The sequence below is a fragment of the Petaurus breviceps genome, unplaced genomic scaffold, assembly GCF_028583685.1.
Source record: "Petaurus breviceps papuanus isolate PSGF00001 unplaced genomic scaffold, PetGlider_PUasm1.0 441, whole genome shotgun sequence".
NCBI classification, from domain to species: Eukaryota; Metazoa; Chordata; class Mammalia; order Diprotodontia; family Petauridae; genus Petaurus; species Petaurus breviceps.
Genome location: NW_027186335.1, coordinates 201,485 through 222,458, shown reverse-complemented (window position 1 = coordinate 222,458; position 20,974 = coordinate 201,485). Strand labels below are relative to the sequence as shown.

Here is a 20,974-nt window from a genome sequence, read left to right as displayed (position 1 = left end):
TGCTTAAACCAAAATTTGCCTATGTGCAGCTATCTCCTCTTGCCTCCCCTACCCTGAATTCCTTCACATTGACAGTCACATAACCATATAATTTTAGAGCTGAGAAGGATCTCAAAGGTCTGATCTATCCAATAACTAATTAGGAATCTGATTTACATTATCCTTTACAAAAATATTCTAACCTCCTTCCCCCCCAGCCTAGAAAAAATTCCCTAACAAAGATTTCAAAAAAGGGGGGGGGGAGGGAACAATTCAGCAAAAAAAGCCAATTCACTGAATCTGACCATTCCACATCCATATTATCCCACCTCTTGGATGCAAGAACAGAGATACATTTTCGCAGCTCTTCTACTTCTGTAGTCAAGACTGATCATTATAACTATACTATATTTAATTTCTTTGTATTGTTCTTTTCCATTTGTATTACTGTCATTGTGTATATTATTTTCCTGGCTTTGCTTAATTAACTCTGTTTCATTTTACATGTCTCGCCATATTTCTCTGAATCTTTCATATTTATTGTTTCTTATGGTACAGTCATGGCCCATTATATCCCAGTGCAGAACTTGTTTAGACATTCCCCAATTGGTGTACATCCATTTCTCTTTCAGTTCTTGGCTATGTTAAAACGCAGCCACACATTTTCATGATCAGTGGATCCATGAAACTCTGTACAGAAATTCTCACTTTATATAAGTTCTTATTAGGTAAACTTGACTAAGAATGCTGAAAAAAATTCATTCCAAAAAAATTTCTTAGTTAACTTTACTGTACAGTACTGTGTGCTCTCTTGCTCATTCTCTCTCTGCTCCTGTCCTGTGGCCTCCTACCCTCCCACAAAAAAAAAAATCCTCCGAGTGAAAGCAAAACTTACTCAAAGAGACCACCACTGCCACTAGATCTGGAGCTTTAACTTGAGACCTCCTGTACTGAGAGAAGAGATCTTTGCCCTGCTCCTCCCACCTGCCTATGTGTCTGATCCCTGCATGTCCATCTTCTGTCCATCTGCAATCAGGTACCTAGTGTCTGGCTCTGGTCCATGCAGGTTGCCCATCCTTTCTTGTCTATATCTGTGTCCAGCCCTCACATGTATGCCCCTTCATGTTTTTCCTCTGAGTTCTGGCCAGGCCCCCACATGGCTAGCGCAAACCCCCATGTGTTCCCCCTCCTGCTCTCACTTCTCTGTCCCCAAGCTCCATATGTTCTTGAACTATGTGCCGGCCCTCTCCCTCCATAACCATCTTCCTACCTTCCTGCCTCCCTCCATCCATCTCTTCCCCATATCCACAGACAAATTCATATTGTATAAAAATTACTTTACATAGAGGTCTGTGGAAATGTCCATTTCTGAAAAGTGAGAACTGTCTACACATATACCATAATTTGCCATTTAGCAAGTTTATCCTCTTCCTACTCTTCCCATTCTGGCATAATTAATAGTCCCTGCCACCATTTGGGTGCCTCCTGTAGTGAATACCTGGGAAGGAGGAAAGTGTGGGAGGGTCTTGAACACACCTCCAGGGAAAGCCTCCTCCTCCCTGCATGCACATACTCCATAGCAGGCTCACCCAGGACCAGTGAGAACAATGACACAGCATCACAGAATCTCAAAAGGATATCAGAAGCCATCCAGTCCAACTCATACCTAAACAAGAATATCTTCTCAGTATTCCTGACAAATGGTCATCTAGCCTTTGGTTGAGACCCCTAGGGAGGTATAGCCCTCCTACCTGTAGAGCTAGTCCATACCACGTTTAAATACCACTGATAGTTAGGAAGGTTTTCTTTACATCAAGCCTAAATGTGTGTATGTGTGTATCTTGGCAGTTTCCACCACTACTTCCAGTTCTGTACCCTGAGGTTAGGCAGGACAAATATACTATCTCTTCTCCAAGTGAGACATCCCTAGTTCTTCCACTAATCCTCATATTGCAGGTTGTCCTTCTGTAGATAGTTTCCCCCAGTTTACCAATGTGCTTTCTAAAATGTGGCACCTAGAACTGAATATGGCACTTCAGATGTGGTCTGGTTTGTAATAATACATCCTAAGATTTATCCAGGAAGCTAAGTCACGATCACTGGTCTAGTTTGCGAACCCCACTCTCTTCCCTTTTTGGAAAATCAAGACTTTTGTCTTTTTCCAATATTGCGATACATTCTGATTTTATGATTTTTCAAAGAATACTAACAGTGGCTCACTCAACAGTCAGCCATTTTGTTTAGTCCTTTTGAATATAGTTCATGTGGAGCAGGTAATTTGAACTCATCTAAATAATAATAAATCAGCTAAATCATCTCTTACCATCTCCCTTCTTATTTTGAGTATCATCTCCTAAGCAACAATTTTTATTTTGTCCTTTCCAGTCCAAAGATCATTTACCTTGGCAGAGAAAACAGGAGGAAAATAAGTGTTGATGATGATCCAACTGTCCTCCTTATACCTAGTCCTATCCCTTCTTTGATCCTCTACTTTTCTCCAATATAGCTTACTTATTACCCATACTTTGTCTATTTGTGTATAAACATCTTAGGCTATAGGGTTTTATTACTTTCTCCTTTCCTAGATTTTTTTTCTCCTGATAGCTCCAATGTTATTGTTCCTACTTTGTAGCTACCCTCTATGGTATGTAGCATCCAGTGATCTTGACTTTGTTTCCTGGCCAAATTCTAGAATTAATAGGCAATTTTGTTTTTTCTCCCTTCCTTTTCAGTTTAAAGCCTATATATACGTATATACATACATGTGTATGTATGTATATAGAGAGAGAGAGATTTACACAACTCAAGGCAAGTACATTCTTAGTAGGTCTTTTTAGATATATTCCGTATTCTGCCTATGAGACTGTATTTCCTATATTTTAAACCATGGGCCAAAAATCCAAATTTTATTCTCAGATAACCTTCTTCTTAACCATCTTGTCATTTCCCAAATCTGCCTTTACCTTCGAATTCCTTGCCATTGATAAACAGCAGCAATGAAGAGACCATTTATATACCTAAGATCTTACATTGCTTTCCCAAGACTTCCTAGTGTTTTGCAGTGCTTTCTTGATTCTTTCTGATGTAATGTCTCTACATGAATCGATAGAAGGGGATGAGAGATCATGATATACCAAGTGTGCAAATCTCAGCTCTTCCTTGCCTTAGCTCTTCATTTTCATGAAATATGAACAGGAAAAAAAAAAACAATCATCCCCTGTTGACTAATCCTAATGAAGCTGCCCTCATTTCTCTAGGCAGACTCATCAACCTCTAGGGCCAGTCCATTTGTAGGCCCATACTCACACCCTTTCCACAGGAGCACATAAACAGTGCGTCCAGAGAAGATGGAGAAAAGCCTGAGAGGGAAAGGCTTCCTGCAGAAGTTTCTCTTGAAATAAGCTTCAAAGAAAACCAGGGATTCAGAGCTGCAGAAATGAGGTGGTGGTTGAACATTTCGGGCATGGGGGACAACCAATGTAGAGACCATAGGTGATAGAAAACCATGTGTTCAGAACAACAAGATCAGCAAGGCTGAATTCTAGAGCACAGGGAGAAGGGGGGAAAGGTGTAAGCAGACTGGAAGTTAGGAAGGGACTAGATGAGCAAGACTTTTAAATGACAAACAAAGGAGTTTGTGTTTGATCCTAGAGGTAATAGGACATCACTAAAGTTTATTGGCAGGAGAAAGGAGGGGATTACATAGTCAAACCTAAGCTTTAGGAAAATTACTTTGGCAGCTAGATAGATTGAGGAGAGACTTGAGGCACTGTCCTCTGCCCTTGAATCCCTTACTCTCTTTCCTACCACTTTAACCTACTCAGCCTTAACTCTAGATCCCCCTCACAATCAGCCTTCTCTCTTCCTACTCTCCTTACCTCCATGCTGCTGGCTGCCACCAGAAGAACTCACAAAACTATGCTGATAGGATCTACTACAAATTCATGTTATGTGATCTCATCAGGACCTTCCTTGCTACACAGGCAACCTTTTATTCCCTCTTGGTTGATTCTTTCACATGGTCTCTTCCAGACCTTTTCCTTTTTTCTCAGGCTCCCAGGATTCTGCTTTGCCCACCAGTAGATGACTTCACATACTACTTTATTGAGAAATTAAAAAACATCTATCATGCTCTATTTCTTCTCTCTTACTCTTCTCAGAACCTCTCTATATGCTCCATTCTCCCATTCTTTGCTCTAGTTTGTGAGGAAGAGATGACACATTTTGTCAAAGCCTACTCATCTCCTTGTACTTCTGATCCCATGCCTGCTCAGATCTTCCTCATTCCATTCATCATTTTCTACCTCATCTTTATTTTTTCTCTGGCGCTTCTGTTTCCTTCAAACATACCCAGGTATCTTAAAGCCCAAGAAAACCTTTACCTGACCCTGCTATCCCTACTCAAGTTACAGACATATATGTGTGTACATATACATAAATATATATATACATATAATGTATATAGAAACATATAGCATGCGTGGGTACACCTGTGTATATATTTGTGTGTAGTGTATAGTTATGCATACATCTATATGTGCATAATTAAGCACTTAAGAAAGAACTGTCAGTACTTGATAGCTCTAAAATCACTATCCATGCACTTAACCCTTTTGCATTCTGGCTTCCAACAGTACCATCCTATTGAAATTGTCATCTTAAATATTATCAGCAGTCTTTTAACAGCTAGATCTGATGGCTTCTTCTCGGTCCTCATCCTCATTAACCTGTATTCATTCACCTTTTGACATCTTCCTGCTCGATAGTCTGTTCTTCTTGGATTCTGTGACATTACTCTCTTTCCTGGTTCTTCTTCTGCCTGTCTAACAAATTACTTCTCAGGGTCCATGGCTGGATCATCAGCAATCCCCTGGCTGTTCAGCAAGGGCATTCCACAAGGCTCTACCCTCTGTCCTTTTCCCCTCTTGTCTCTCTTCTGTGTATCATATTCCTTGGTGATCTCGTCAACTCCTGATTGTTCAAATATTATACAGACAGATGATTCTCAAATACATCTATCCAGTGATAATCTCCCTCCTTAAATCATTTGGGGAAAAAAACAGGTATTAAGACTTTTAATAGACTAGAGGGAAAACTCAACCTTGTTGAGGCAATAGTGTCACATAACAGCCAGAAAAACTCATACAACCTCAGACTACATTAGGAGAGGCATAGTATCCAAAACATGGAGAGCAATAGTCCTCTCTGATTAAAACACAACCTAACTATTCTGTTCATTTACGGACACCATAGTGTGACAAAGATGGTGTGGTTCCTCAGAACTATCGTGAATTTAGGATTTGGGATGTTAAGCTTGAAAAGGGGGAGTAACACACACAGTAATAGTCTTTGGATGTTAGAAGGGCTGTCATGTAGAAGAGGGATTGGGCTTGTTCCACTGCCTAAAGGACCAAGTTATTAGCATTGGGTAACAGTTAGAGCCACCCAGAAGTGGCATGGGATGATGCTGGAATCAATGGTTTCACCTGCAGTAGAGATCTTCAAGTGAAGGTTAGATGACTACTTGGTTGTATTATAGAGATGATTCTTGTTAAAATAGGAATTGGACTATATCATCTCTGAGGTCCCTTCTGTGACTCTGAGGTTATATGTTTATATTTAATACCAAAAGTTGGGGAGGGGGGTTGCCTCCTGTGAGCTTGAATTCTACCTGTTCCAGTACACACAGAAACACACACACACAGGTACACACCAGGCTTTGTTTTTCTCTAGCCCTGTGATATGGGAAGACTTCACACACCCCCTTATGGGTCCTTGGACCCTGTGTGTTCTCCACAGTTCCTTGGGCACCATCATCATAATGGTTTCCCATTCCCTTTGTTGTATCTCCCTTCCAGACCCCCATATTGCTTTCCCCAAGTTCCTTTGGAATAAGTTGCTATGAAATCCTATTCACTATGTCTCTCAATACATAACACTTTTCTAGGGCCTGAAGAAGCCTAACATGGAGGAAATACGACATGCAAAAAATGCTGTTTTCAGTCCATCCATGTTTGGCAGTGCACTTCAAGATATTCTGGCCATGCAGAAGGAGCGCTACCCTGACCGGCAGCTGCCCTGGGTACAGACACGACTCTCCGAGGAGGTGCTGGCACTCAACGGGGACCAGACGGAGGGCATATTCAGGTACCCTGGGACAGGGATTAGGGAGGCAGGGCCACAGACCCAATCCTGTGGTGAATGTCCTGATTTCCATAGAATCATAGGATTGGGAGCCAGTTTAAATTCATTTGAAAAAGTGCTGGATTTACACTCAGAGGACCTGGGTCCAAATTTCAGCTCTGCCACTGTGGTCAGTAAGTGAAAGGTGAAGGGACTGAGTAAACAAAGGTTCAAGCTCCTACCTAGGTTGCCTTGGGCCAATCACTTAACTTTTCTTGGGCCTTGGTTTCTTCATTTGTAAAGTGGGAGGAATGGACTAGATGACCTCTAAATGAATAAGTGAATGAAAAAAGCATAAAGTAAGTGCTTACTATATGCATATCATTGTGCTAATCTCTGAGAATACAAAGAGAAAAGTAAAACAGTCCCTGCTCTCATGGAGCTCACATTCTAATAGTTGGAGATAACTACAAGCCAGCTAGAAAGGCTCCATGATCCTTAGGCTGCATTGCCAATGCAAGATAATATATCTTCTTGAATGACATTTCCATTGATCAAACTATATCTGTTTCTGATGTTAAGCCATGTGACAGTGCTAAGGATTTTGGTGGTAAAACCTTTCTTTTCTTTAATCACCGTGACTGCTAAGGAGTTGTAGAGACTTCCTTCAGAGGAAGTTGCTAGGTCATATCTCCATAATTGCTGCTCCCTTGGATAATGGCTTGCAGAAACAAAAACAGTGGACACTGATATTCCTGGGACTTTGGGACTTAACCTTCCAGACATTGACAATTGGTTGTCAATTATATACAATTATCTCTCTCCCAGGATCCAGGAAAGCTTGCTGCCCCCTTGGTGGCAATTGGTTAGCAGCTGGTTTTAGTGGTAGCTAGTCCCTACTCCAACAAGACTATCTTCTGGACAGTAACTATGGTGGCCAGACTAGAAGCAGAGCCAGTCATCTGGGGGTCCTTCCCATTCTATGTCTATGATCCTGTATCCTTAACTGAGGCCTCACAAGTTCAGTGAGGAAAGGTGCCTAGATAGTTCTAGAGTTCTCATGCTGGGTCTGGCTCTGGAAGGCCCCCAGAAAACTGAGTAGTCCCCCTGGCCCTCCAGAAATGGGGCACTGCTGCAGGTCTTACCTTTGCATCCTGGAATCCAGATTAATTCCAGTCTAGGCACCCCTTCTGAGGAGCCTTGCATGGGGCCTGCATCATCAACTACTAGCTTATCTGTCCTTCACTGACCCCCTTCTTGTCTAATCTACTTCATTACCAGCTGTTAAGCCTCTACCTTACCCTTTATTCCCCACTCACTCAAATATCAGATTAGAGTCTAGATGGGGTGTTAGAAGTGGTAGAGGATAAAGAACACTGCTGTGAGAAGATAGTAGAATAGAAGCACAAATTTGGCATGAGCTCCCGCTCCAATCACTTCTAATACATGTAAAAAAATGACTCTAAACAAACTTTAGAGCTACAGAACCCACAAAGTGACAGAGAGAAACAAATCTCCTGCTGAAGGAAGCCCGGCAAGCTGATGGGAAGAGTCTATCACAGCGCTCTGGGAGCTGAGCACAGTCCCACATGAACCTCGAAGTTCTGGCCCCAGGGCAGCCCCGACCAGTAGCAATCCAAGCACACTCCAGGAATGTGAATCACCAGCAGCTGTGGCAGTTTCCAGAATTCTCAACCCATAAAAACCAAAGACAAAGTAAAAGTTTAGTGTGGAGCTCTGTTGGAACAGGAGTGTACAGAAGAATGTGGTCCGGCCCCTGCACCCAGGGCGAGAAGTAGCAGAGTCATGGGGCTATGCCACATGGCTGCCTTGGGAGCTCCTGGCCTGCAGATCTTAGAGGGACCAAGCTACCATTCAGAAGGTAATCACTCTTGCTTTAACCTGCTTGGATCTGGATCATGGTCTTGGGTGGTGGTCCTGGGGTGTGTGGCCAGTGAACCAGAGCTTGTGGGGGCTTGTAGAGAGAGCACCCTCCTAATAGCTCCAGCAGCTGTGAAAACCCCAGTGATTTGGGACAAAGCTCTCTCCCTTCTGGAAGCAAAGAGCTCAGAAGTCAAGTACAAAGAGCTCAAAAGTCAAGTAATTGGCTGGCAATATGAGCAAATAGGAAATGTAATCAGACAATAGATTGATTTTTGAGGGACAAAAAGGATCAAAGCATGGAACAGGAGGAAGACAATGAAGTCAGAACTCCTGCATCAAAAGCTTCTAAGAAAAATATGAACTGATTACAGGCTATAGAGGAGCTCAAGAAGGATTTTGAAAACCAAGTAAGAGAAGTGGAGGAAAAATTGGGAAGAGGAATGAAAATGATGCAAGAAAATCAAGAAATGCGAGTCAACAGCCTGCTAAAGGAAACCCAAAAAAATACAGAAGAAAATAACACCTTAAAAAATAGACGAACTCAAATGGCAACAGAGAACCAAAAAGCCAATGAGGAGAAGAATGCCTTAAAAAAGCTGAATTGCCCAGATGGAAAAGGCGTTTTCAAAAACTCACTGAAGAGAATAACTCCTTCAAAATTAGATTGGAGCTATTGGAAGCTAATGACTTTATAAGAAATCAAACAGATCCAAACATATGAAAAAATAGAAGGCAGTGTGAACTGTCTCATTGGAAAAACCACTGACCTGGAAAATAGATCCAGGAGAGATAATTTAAAAATTATTGAACTACTTAAAAGCCATGATAAAAAAAAAAAAGAGCCCAGACACCATCTTTCAAGAAATTATCAAGCAAAATTGCCCTGATATTCTAGAACCAGAGGGCAAAATAGAAATTGAAAGAATTCACCAATTGCCTCTTGAAAAAGATCCCAAAAAGAAAACTCCTAGGAATATTATAGCCAAATTCCAGAGTTCCCAGGTGTAATGGGAATGCAAATTTGGAAGATCTTCCCTGCCCCTAGGCTAAAGTGCACCTGAAGCCTAGGGTGGGAGGCTTGTTTTTCAGTAGATACTTTTTAATTGGCCAGTGGGTCCAAAAGGTTGTTACATTCTCTGAGCCAGGAGAAGGCTATATAAGCCCTGATGTGTAGCTTTGTTTTGGGACTCACTTTGAGAAGTGTTCTGTGATTTGATCTGAATTCTGGGAAGCCGTTGTTGAGAGTCCCCCGGCTTTGAAAAACCCAGATGTTGATTGGGTATGGATGTAATGGTTGGACAGTTTGAAAGCTGTCTACTTGATCGGTTTCTCTGTCTTGATAATTCTGCCTGTATACTTTGAAGTTCGGGTGCTGACCTTTTTCCCCTGAACAAGGTAAACGATATATGTCTGACTGATTAAAGTAAGCTTGTTAACCCATTTTGAGTTGCTTTCCTTTATCAAAGCAGATCCAAGAACCTGTATGGGCAGCCACCCTGAGGACGCTTAGGGTGCTTGCTGCTACACCAGGTCAAGGAGAAAATACTGCCAGCAGTCAGGATGAAACAATTTGAGTATTGTGGAAACACAATCAGGATAACATAAGACCTAGCAGCTTCTACATTAAGGGATCAAAGGGCTTAGAATATGATATTCTGGAGGTCAAAGGAGCTAGGACTAAAACCAAGAATCACCTACCCAACAAAACTGAGTATAATGCTACAGAGGAAAATATGGTCATTCAATGAAATAGAGGATTTTCAAGCATTCTTGATGAAAAAACCAGAGCTGAACAGAAAATTTGTCTTTCAAATACAAGAAGCAAGAGAAGCATGAGAAGGTGTAAACAAGAATAAGGAACTTATTAAAGCTGAACTATTTACATTCCTACATGGAAAAACGATAACTGTAACTCATTAAGACTTTTCTCAGTATGAGGAGAGTTGAAGGGAATATATGTATAGGAGGGTACATGAGTATATAAATATATATGTGAGTGTGGGCATATGTATGTTCATGTATACATAGAGGGCACAGGATGAGTTGAATATGAAGGGATGATATCTAAAAAATAAAATTAAGAGGTGAAAGAGGAATTCATTGGAAGAAGGAGAAAGGGAGAGATAGATTAGGGTAAATTATCTCATATAAAAGAGGCAAGAGAAAACTGTTTCAATGGAGGGGAAGAGCAGGAAGGTGAAAGGGAATGGGACAACCTGATTCTCATTGAATTTGGCTTAGGAAGGGAATAACATGTACACTCAGTTGGGTATCTTGCCCTACAGGAAAATAGAGGGGTAGTGAATAAAAGGGGGGATAACAGAAGGGAGGGTAGATTAGGAGAAAGGGTAGTTAGAAGCAAATATTTTTGAAAAGGGATAGGGTCAAAGGAGAAAATAAAATAAGTGGGGGGGGAATAGGATGGAGGGAAATATAGTTAGTCTTTCACAATATAACTACTATGGAAATGATTTGAGTAACTACACATGTACAACCTATATTTAATTACATATCTTCCCTGTGGGGGCAGGTGAGGAGGGAAGAAAGGAAAAAATCTGGAACTCAAAGTTTTAAAAACGAATGTTTTTTAAAAATTGTTTTCTACATGCAACTGGGAAATAAGATATTCAGGCACTGGGGTATAGAAATCCATCTTGCCCTACTAGGAAGTTAGGGGGGTTATGGAGGAGGATATAAGAGAGATTGGGAGAAGGGGTATTCAGTAGGCTTGCTATTTTGGGGTGGGATAGGGGAAAGACAGGGAAAAAAATTGTAACTGAAAATCTTGTAGAAATGAATGTTGAAAACTAAAAATTAAATAAATTTATTAAAATAAAAAAATAAGAACACTGCTCTGAGAGTCAGCCTGAAGTAGAGGTCCAGCCTTGGAAACATAACCAAATCACTTCATATCTCTGGGCCCTAGTGATTTCTTTTGTCCCCTGCTTGTCCTCTCTAGGTCACAAAGATTTGAGTTCAATTCCAGCCTCAGTCACATACTAGCTGTGTAATCCCGGCTAGCTGCACTGGCCTTACTGTCCCTTACACTAGACACTCCTCGTTCCCTCATCCTGTGCCTTTTCTCTGGCTCCCTGCCTGCTGTGTTCATGGTTGTTCACACATTGTCTTCCCCATTAGACTGTGAGTTCCTTGAGGACAGTGACTGTGTTTTGCCTTCCATTCTATCCTGAGCATTTAGCATAGTGCCTGGCATATAGTAAACACTTAATAAATGTTTGATGATGATGATTTCTTCAGTTCCTTCTATCTCTAAATCCTATGCTTCTATGATTTCTCAGAAGCATTTCTAGCCCTAGACCCTGTAGAGGAATGAGCCCTGGACTTGGAGTCAGGGGACCCAGGCTGAAGTCACAGTTCTACTGTATTATAGCTGCATGACCTTAGGAAAGTCAGCCCTGCTGAACTTCTGCTCCCTCCCATATCTACCCTCCTCTTTCTGCTTTTTCTCAGACTTATAGGGGAAAATGTGCTCTGCTAGTTATAAATTGCCATAGACATGAGAGCTGCAGAGTCACATGATCTAGGTCTGGAGCTGATAGGGCCCCCAGAGGCCTTCCAGTCCAGCCTGGTCATTTGAGAGATGAAGAAATAGGGGAAGGAACTGTATGTCATGTATGTCATGCACCCATCTGTGTATGTCCTGTGACAAAGGATGGAGGCAAGTCCCAGGACATAGATCAGAAACATCCAAAACTTGGGTGAGGGCAGTGAGAGGAAATGGGTCCTTTGGAATTAACAGTAAACTATATCCCATTGCCCTCAATTCTCACTTTGACAGTCCCAACCACAAGAAATATCAAAGGCTTAAAGACTGCATGGAAATAGAGGCAGACTGGGTGCTAGATTGCACAGTAGTTAGAGCGCTGGGCTTGGAGTCTGGAAGACCTGAGTTCAAATCCAGTCTCAGTAATACACTAGCTGTGTGATCCTGGGCAAGTGACCTAACCTCAGTTTCATCTGCTGTAAAATGGGGGTAATAACAGCACCTATCACCTGTAGTTGTTGTAGAAAGCACTTAGTAGGGTACCTGGAACATAGTAGGTGCTATAGAAATGCTTATTCCTTCCCCTTCCAGGACAGCTCATTGGTGATAGGAAATGTCCTTAGGGAAATTCATCTGAGGTTCTCTCTCCCTCTCTCTCACAGGGTCCCTGGGGACATTGATGAGGTGAATGCTCTGAAGCTGCAGGTGGATCAGTGGAAGATCCCCACAGGGCTGGAGGACCCCCATGTCCCTGGTAAGAGATGGGGCACACACTGATCATAGGAAGGCAGAGGAATACTGAGATTTTACACCCACATGCACACGCACACTCTCTCTTCATGTTACTAGGGCCAATGCTGAGGAAGACTATAGAGGAGAACCAAACCTTCCAGCTCTTTCGTCCTCATTTCTTGTAGGATTATGTGACCTAGAGTAGGTGTCCATCACTCAGTCACCCCTGAAGGGAGGATGATCACATGCTGTAACACCCATCTTGGCCAGCCTGGCTCACCAAGCTACAAGATGAACTTTTCTATCCCTCCTGCTTCAGAACTGGAACCAGACCTCCTCAGCTTAGACCTGGGCCCTGGATACAGGGGGAACAGGCATTAATACATTAAAAACAACTAAATGGGGTGGCTGGGTGGCGCAGCAAATAGAATACCGGCCCTGGAGTCAGGAGGACCTGAGTTCAAATCTGGCCTCAGACACTTAACATGTACTAGCCGTGTAACCTTAAGCAAGTCACTTAACCCCAATTGCCTTGCCTTCCCACCTCCAAAAAAGAAAAAAAAACTAAATAAGGCCAATTAATTAGAAGGAAATAATACAGCATTAGATAATCTGATTTCTAGTAGGGTAAAAGATTAGGGACTTTCCAAATTGGGTGGAGGAGAGCAAACAGGTGCAATTCCATGAATTCAGAAAAAGAGGTGTCCCACTACCCCCAGATGTCTGTAAATAATTAAAGGAACATGGAAACTGATTGATTAGTACAGGACCAGTTTTCAGATAAGGCATATGGGTTGCTTGAGATATACAATTGTGGAAAAACTCCTTGCGTCAGTTTTTGGATCTGGTCAGTATAACCTAGGTCCTTAGTTAAGGATCTCTAAGCAGCAGGTAGAGGTAGTCCAGCTTCTAACCCTGTGGGGCTAGATTCAAACAATGTAATAAGGTTTTCTTACAATTCCTATGATCAAATAAAGTTTTTTCACAAGACAGAATTTGGTTTAGACACATGATTGAATACAAATGGAACTGAGCTAGCTCCAGAATTGAGTCACAAGTCAGTATGGTTCACTCAGTTCCCACAGTTAACCACTTGCTGTGCTAATCCTCTCAATTCCCTGAGAAAGAAGAAAATGGGCACAGGGAGACTAATTCTAGTCCAGTCAAGAGACAGTAAGAATCTGAATTAGGGTTATGGTTCTATTAGTAGCAAGAAAAGAAAGAATAAGAGAGATGTTGGAGGTAGGATCAGTAAGGCTTGGTAAATGATTAGATGGAGGCTGAAGGTGAGGATAGAATAAAGTATCACATGGAAAGGCACTTCTACGCTTCTTTGTATAGGTGAGGCAATATGATTGTGGGGCAATGAATGTGTCAGACCTTTTTGATTTGTTGGTTGGTTTTATTGAACTGGAGATAGCTTTGCTTAGGTGGCTTAGCTTACTGAATAGAGCACTGGGTCTGAAATCAGGTAGACCTGAGTTCAAATCCAGCCTCAGACACTTATTAGCTGTGTGACCCTGGGCAAGTCACTTAATCTCTTTTTGCCTTAACCTACTAGAGAAGATGGCAAACTGCTCTAACATCTTTGCCAAGAAAGTTCCATGGACAGCATAGTTCACAGAGTCACAAAGAGTTGGGCATAATTGAGCAACAAGAAATTTACTGAACTGTTTTTCCCATCTTTTTTATTCTTTGTTATAAGAAATGGCTCTGGGGTGGAGAAAAGGGAGGTATAGATGATATAAAACCAAAAAAGACCAACAAAGATTTTTTTTTTAAGAGTTAAAGATGATTTTGAATTTGTGAATCAAAATGACTGGGAATCTGGTAGTGCCCTCAACAGAAATAGGCAGGGTAATTTAGGAGGAAAGATGAGTTCCATTTTAGATATGTTGAATTTAAGATGCTAATGTTCAGATGGAGATGTTTGGAAAGCAGTGTGTGATATAGCATTGAAGGGCTGTAAAGAGACAACGCTTATATATATATATATATATATATATATATATATATATATATATATAGAGAGAGAGAGAGAGAGAGAGAGAGATTCAGGAGTCGTTCGTGTAAAGACAGTAATTGAACCCAAGCAAGATGATAATATTGCCAGTGGGATAAAGAGAGACAAAAAGGGGGTCCTAAAGAATTTTAGAAGATACCCATACTTGTGGGGCAAAAGGTGGTTGATCTTGCAAGGGACACTGAGAAACATCTTTTAGGCAGAAGAAGAAAGGAGCTTTTTCACAAAAACCAGGGAAGGAGAAAGTGTATGCTAAGAAAATGTGATCAGCAGTATCAAAAGTTGAAGGTGGGGCACAGGTGTTGATAACAGAAAACACCTTTTAATTTCAAGTTTAAGTGAGTAATTTAATGAGTAATAGTGTTGGAAGTTGAATTTCAAAAGGATTGATAAGTAAAAAGGACATTGAAGGAATAGGGTGGAGGCTGCAAATGTTGACAATTATATCTAGGGTTTTGGCTATGAAAAAGAGAAGGACTGTAGATTGATAGCTTTGTGGAGGATGGCAGGGTCAAGTGAAGATGGGTTTTTTGGGGGGTTTTAGGGTTTTTTTTTTGCTTTTTGGAGGGCATTTTGGGGTTAAGTAACTTGCCCAAGGTTACACGGCTAGTTTTTTTTGTGTGGGTGTTAAGTGTCTGAGGCCAGAACCGAACTCGGTCCTCCTGACTCTGGGGCCTGTGCTTTACTCACTGCACCACCTAGCCGCCCCTCAAGTGAAGGTTTTTAAAGGTGTAGGAATGTTAGGCGTGTTTGGAGGCAAGTGAGGAAGGACCTAATATGTTTAATTCATTAAGTGTTTCTTAGGCACTTACTTGCAAGAAGATGCAGAAATATCAAATGGGCAAACTCTTAGAGGACATAGAACCAAGAGAAGTAGAGGACTTGGACCTACTTTTCTTCAGATATTGGAGCAAAGAAGGGAGAGACCAGTGAAGTTGTAAAGAGGTTTGGCTATATTGAGTAGGGGAGATGAGAGAGCCCATGATGGCCTCTATTCTCTCAATAACAAAAGAGGTTCTCTACTAAGAGGTTGTAGAAGTCTTGAAGAGAACAGAGAAGGTTTGGAATAGCCACTATGAATAGTTTGATAGTCAACCAGGGAGAAGTAAAAGGATTTCCATGCAGCAGTGAGGGCCCAATTGAAATTAGATAACATGAATTTCTAGGAGATACATTTGGCACAGTTCTATCAGTTCCTCCAGTAGAGTTTAGCAGTATGGGAGTAGGAGTGGAGAAGCTTCGTGAAGGGGTTAGTTTTGATGTGAAGGGTATGGTTGGCAATAGATAAGGGACAAAGGATTTAAGGGCAGAAGACTATGTGTGGTTGAATTGATCAGCTGTAAAATTAAAAGAGGAAAGTGAAGTCAAGGTAAGAGTAATAGATTGGGAGAATAGAGAGGGATAAAAGACTGATGACCACTTTAAGTATGAAGAAGTTTAGAAGAAGCAAACCACAGGAAAAATGGAAGGATAGTGTATGACAAATAGGGCCTTTCAGACTTCAGGATCATAGAGGTGGCACAGTTGTGAGGGTGAGATCTAAGGTATTTAGAGGGTAGTAAGTTGAGGCTGAGGCAGGTGGGAGAGTTAGGAGCTCAGAGATGCAGACTAGCTTGGCGTCCCGTCCAAGAACAGAACTACGGATCAGAAAAGAACTCCTAGATAAACATCAGTTCTGGACTCAGCCAGGACTGAGACCAATCTAAGGCCATTTCTCTGAATGGTTGAAGTCAGATGTAGGTCTAGGCTGTGAGAGTTTAGAGGGATGGTAACCTAGGAGATCAGGGTGTGTACTGAAGTCCTCAAGTTTAAGAACATCTGGAGTAAAGAATGAGACTGTGACCTATTTGCAAAGGGAAGAATGTCCTAGAGGCTGAGCAGAGCATGGAGCAAGCATCTAGATTGGGTAATATACACGAATGGAGTGAACCTCAGAGTAGGGGAGGCAGGCTGAGTGATGACAACAGAGAGGTGATCTGGAGGTAAGGAGTGAGGAGCAAAAACTAGGCCTGTTTCTCCCTACCCAATGAATCAGGGCAGAATGAGCCATGTTATTTTCTGTGGTGACCTCTGTCCCTTGTTTAGAAAAGGGCATTTTTCCCCAGGCTCTCAGTCTAGTGGGATGGAGGCAAGCAGATCCCTTCTGAGAAGAACTGGAAGGTGGAGGGGATAGAGTGCTAGGCTTTAACAGACACTTTCTGGCCATGTGAGCCTAACCAATTCATTTCAACTCTCTCTCAGCCCCAGTTCCTCATCTGTAAAGTGGGGTGATGACGGCACTTCCCTCTAAGGGTTGTTCTAAATATCAAATGAAATAAAATATGTAAAGCACTTTGAAAATCTTAAAATGTTTTCTGTTGGTTATTGTTGTTATGTCTAGGTCACTCTAAAGGCCCCTTTGGTGGCCTAGGCTCTAGGACCTAGAATTTAGCTATTCTTTCCCTTTCTCTCTTACTTAGCCTTTCAGTCCTAGCTGAGCCTGGAACAGTTGCTTAGTTCTTTCCTGATCCCACCTCTGTTCTTTAATGGGATGCCAAGCTAGTCTGAATCTCTGAGCTCCTACCTCTCCCACCTGCCTCAGCCTCAACTTACTACCCCTAAATAGTTTTTTTTTAATTTATTAATTTACTTATTTTTACTTCCATTAACTTTTAAGTTTTAAATTTTTTCCTCCTCTCCTTTCCCCTCCCCAAGAGAGCATGCAGTCTGATATCAGCTCTACATATACATTCATATTGAACATATTTTCACATGACTCATATTGTAAAGAAGAATTAGAACTAATGGGAGGGACCACAGAAAGAAGGAACAAAACAAGAATAAGAAAGCAAATAGTATGCTTTGAACTGCATTTAGACTCCATAGTTCATTTTTCTGGACATGGATAGTATTTTCCATCATGAGTCTTTTGGAGTTGTCTTAGATCCTTGCATTGCTGAGAAGAAGTCTATCAAATTAGTCATCACACAATGTTGCTGTTACTATGTACAGTGTTCTGGTTCTGCTCGCTTCACTCAGCATCAGTTCATGAAGGTCTTTCCAGGTTTTTCTGAAGTCCATTGTTCATCATTTCTTATGGAACAATAGTATTCCATTATATTCACATACCACAACTTATTCAGCCATTCACCAATTGATGGGGAGCCCCTCAATTTCTAATTCTTTGCCACCACAAAAAGAGCTGCTATGAATATTTCTGAAAATGTTCATCCTTTTCCCATTTTTAATTATCTCTCTGGGATATATACCTAGAAGTGATCTTGCTAGGTCAAAGGATATGCAGAGTTTTATATCCTTTTGTGAATAATTCCAAATTATGGAATTTCCAGAATGGTTGGATCAGTTCACTGCTCTACCAACAATGCATTAGTGTTACAGTTTTCCCACATCTTCTGCAGCATTTATCATTTTCCTGTTTTGTCATGTTAACCAATTTGATAGGTGTAATGTTTACTACCCCTAAATCCTAAGGGACCAGGTCATTGCAGTCATTGACCACCCCCTGCTGAAAACTCCACCAACTTTGCCATGTAAGTACTAATGGGTTTCACTCTCTCTCTCTTTCTCTTTCTCTTTTTCTTTCACTCTCTCCCTCTCCTCCCTCTCTCTTCTGCTCTTTTCTCTTCTTCCACTCCCAGCATCACTGTTAAAACTGTGGTATCGAGAGCTAGAGGAGCCCCTTATCCCCCATGAGTTTTATGAGCAGTGCATTACGCACTATGAAAACCCCGAGGCTGCCATCGCTGTCGTCCACTCCCTGCCCCGGATCAACAGAATGGTGCTCTGCTACCTCATCCGCTTCCTCCAGGTAATGGGCCCTGCACCTGGCTATCTCCATGTCCCCTGGAAGGATTGGGAATTGAACCCCTTCTGTGTTACTGTTGCCTAAGAATATGAGCCCCAGTTTATCACGGGAGCAGTCCCTCCGGTCCGTTGTTACAAGTAGGGATTTCTGGCATAATCAGTATGTACTCTTTAAAAAAGGGAAGTGTCATGTAGTGGAAAGATTCCTGGAGCTAGGATCAGAGACCTAGACTGGAATCTCAGATCGGACCATCTAGCATGCAGTTGAGCTAATCATTTTAATTGCCACTCCCTTTCCATTCTACTTTTACAAAGAAGACTCACAGTCTGAGTTTTATCATCTCCAAAATGAAGGAAGTAACACTTGAACCTTGCAGAAATAAGCATTTTTACAAACATTAAGGCACTCTGGAAATGAGAGCTATTGGGGCAGCTAGGTAGCACAGTGGATAAAGCACCAGCCCTAGAGTCAGGAAGACTTGAGTTCAAATATGACCTCAGACATTTAGCTATATTTCCCTAGGCAAGTCATTTAACCCTGGTTGCCTCAGGAAAAAAAAAAGCAATGAGATCTGCTATGAAGTTCCATGTGTGGCTTTATAAAAAGTTTTGTTATCGAGTAGAGTACTTCCCCTCATTTGTTGTGTCCTAGGCATTTGTTTTCTCTTGGTTCCTGTGGAATAGTGGGGTAGAGGAGTAGGAGATCCAGACTTGGAGGACAGTAAGGAATCAAGGGCTAGAGATGATGGTTCCAACTTGAAATGCCAGAAAATAGAGCTCATGGCTCCCAGTGTCAATGCAGGAGTAGATTTCTGCTTGGGCCCCAAAGTAGGAGCCATGAGAGAGAAGAGAGACCTGTTACTAGCTGTGTGACTATGGGCCAATCACACAACATCTCTTAGCAGCATCCGGGAAACAGGGATACTTACAGCTGCAGCACCTTCCTCACAGAGTGACTGTGAGGCACTAAAGAGATAAGTCATAAAATGTAGATGCCTACAGGTCCTCCAGGTGGTTAGTGTCACGACAAACCAAACTTGAAGAGGGCTGCAGAAGTAATCAGGAGAGGGGGGAGCCAGAAAGCAGTGACACACAGCCAAACAGTCTTGCTGTGCAACTTAGGAGGTCATTGGCTTGGCTCTGCCATGAACTTTGAACAAACCCTGTCCCTTCTCTGAGCCTCTCTTTTCTGATGTAGAAAATAAAGGGGTTCAACTAAATGCAAAGTTACCTGTCATTTCTGGACTTGATTGTGTGAGCCCAGCCAGGAGACTGTTAGCATCATCTTGCCAGTGACTTAGTGAAGTGGAACTTCTTTCACCGGGTGTAGAGGTGGGAGCGCCTTAAAAATGGCCTAGTCCAATCCCCTCATTTTAGAGAAGAGATAACACATGGTTGGATAGATCAAATGACTTTTTATGGTCATACAGCTAGTCAGCAGCACAGTCAGAATTGGAACTCGGGTCCTCTTATTCTAAACCAAGTTCTTTTTCCACTATACCATGTTCCCTCCTACCTCAGGTCTTTGGATCTCAGTCTTGAGCACTTTTCCTTACATGGTCCTGAGTCTCAGGAGATAGCAGGAGTGACAGAAAAGAAAAGAGAATGCAGAGGAAATACTGGGAAAGAAGGGTCAGCATTCCCAGTGAGATTCCAGGAATGGAGATGGGCACAGGACCCACTAGGAGGGAGTTCTCTCTTGACAGGAATCCCTCTCCTCTATTAAGCCTGTCAACAAATGCCATGACCTCAGCCTCCCCAAGGCAATGGGCTGGGACTGAAAGGCCTGACCCTAGAATGGGGGAGAGATTTAGCAGGTGCTAGAGCTAGGAGGATGTCTTTCCTCCATGTGACTCAGAGTCTGGCAATCTCACTGAATATCCCCCATACATACATTTACAGCCTTATTCACAATACACATCCAGTACAAGTATTTTTGCAGCTTTCTTAACAATCCTACTGGCCCACACAGGTGTTTGTGCAGCCTGCCAATGTGGCCGTCACCAAGATGGATGTCAGCAACCTGGCCATGGTGATGGCGCCCAACTGCCTGCGCTGCCAGTCAGATGACCCACGTATCATCTTTGAAAACACGCGTAAGGAAATGTCCTTCCTCCGTGTCCTCATCCAGCACCTGGATACCAGCTTCATGGAGGGAGTACTATAGCACCCCGGGGGTTGGCCCACATGCCTGCCCACCCACCTGCAGCTCCCCACCCTACACAGAGACACAAGATATGTATGGGGACTGCCTGCTGGCCAGGGCTCCCACTTGCCCCACAGTGGTCCGTCTGCTTAACCCCAGGCGAGGGAGATTTCTCCAGGAATTCAGTTGGGGCCAAATGATGCCCAGCCCCTGCCCCCTCCTTCACTCTTTCTTCTGGGCATGGTGGATCTGGCCCACTGCTAACTGAAGAAATAACACTGAAAGTAGAGGGGAACCTGAAGGGGATGGGGCGCTGAGCTGAGCCAAGCCAAGCTGATCCCAGTCCTGTGGCCGATCCCAAATGGACCGTAGGCCACCTGGCTATTCCTGTTAGCATGGGAAGAGGAGTGAGGCACCAGTGGGCATAGAGCCCACCAGCAGTGGAACAGGCAGACAGGCACCCTGTGGGGAGGACACAGCACAGGGTGGGGAGACAAGTTGGGTGTGTGGAGAAAACAGTGGGGTGGGGGGCCCAGCCCTAGCTGCATATCTGCAGTCTGGGAGGGGGGAGGGGGGAGGGAGGGAAGGGGAAAGGGAAGGGAGGGAAAGGGAGGGGAGGGAATGTATTGGCCCCTGAAATAAGCATGACTGGTTATTAGCCCACAATGGCCCTAGCCAAAGCCCAGACCTGGGCCAGGCTGGGCTGCACAGAAAAGGGTTGGACCTGAGCACAGCTCACCAGCCCTGGGGTTTGGTTTTGCGTTTGTCCATGTTGCAT

At 42.7% G+C, this 20,974-nt stretch overlaps 1 protein-coding gene across 4 annotated transcripts in view; it reads left to right on the top strand.

Annotated features, from left to right (window-relative positions):
- Window positions 1–20,712, top strand: part of ARHGAP39 (Rho GTPase activating protein 39) — a 418,348-nt gene extending 397,636 nt beyond the window's left edge. For all 4 annotated transcript variants that reach the window (XM_069100947.1, XM_069100944.1, XM_069100945.1 and 1 more), the window contains 4 exons: window positions 5,927–6,126; window positions 12,154–12,245; window positions 17,885–18,054; window positions 20,023–20,712. In XM_069100947.1, coding sequence (XP_068957048.1) covers window positions 5,927–6,126; window positions 12,154–12,245; window positions 17,885–18,054; window positions 20,023–20,217 — 657 coding nt within the window. In that variant the 3' untranslated portion in view covers window positions 20,218–20,712. The remainder of the gene's footprint in view (window positions 1–5,926; window positions 6,127–12,153; window positions 12,246–17,884; window positions 18,055–20,022) is intronic.
- Window positions 20,713–20,974: the final 262 nt, after the last annotated feature.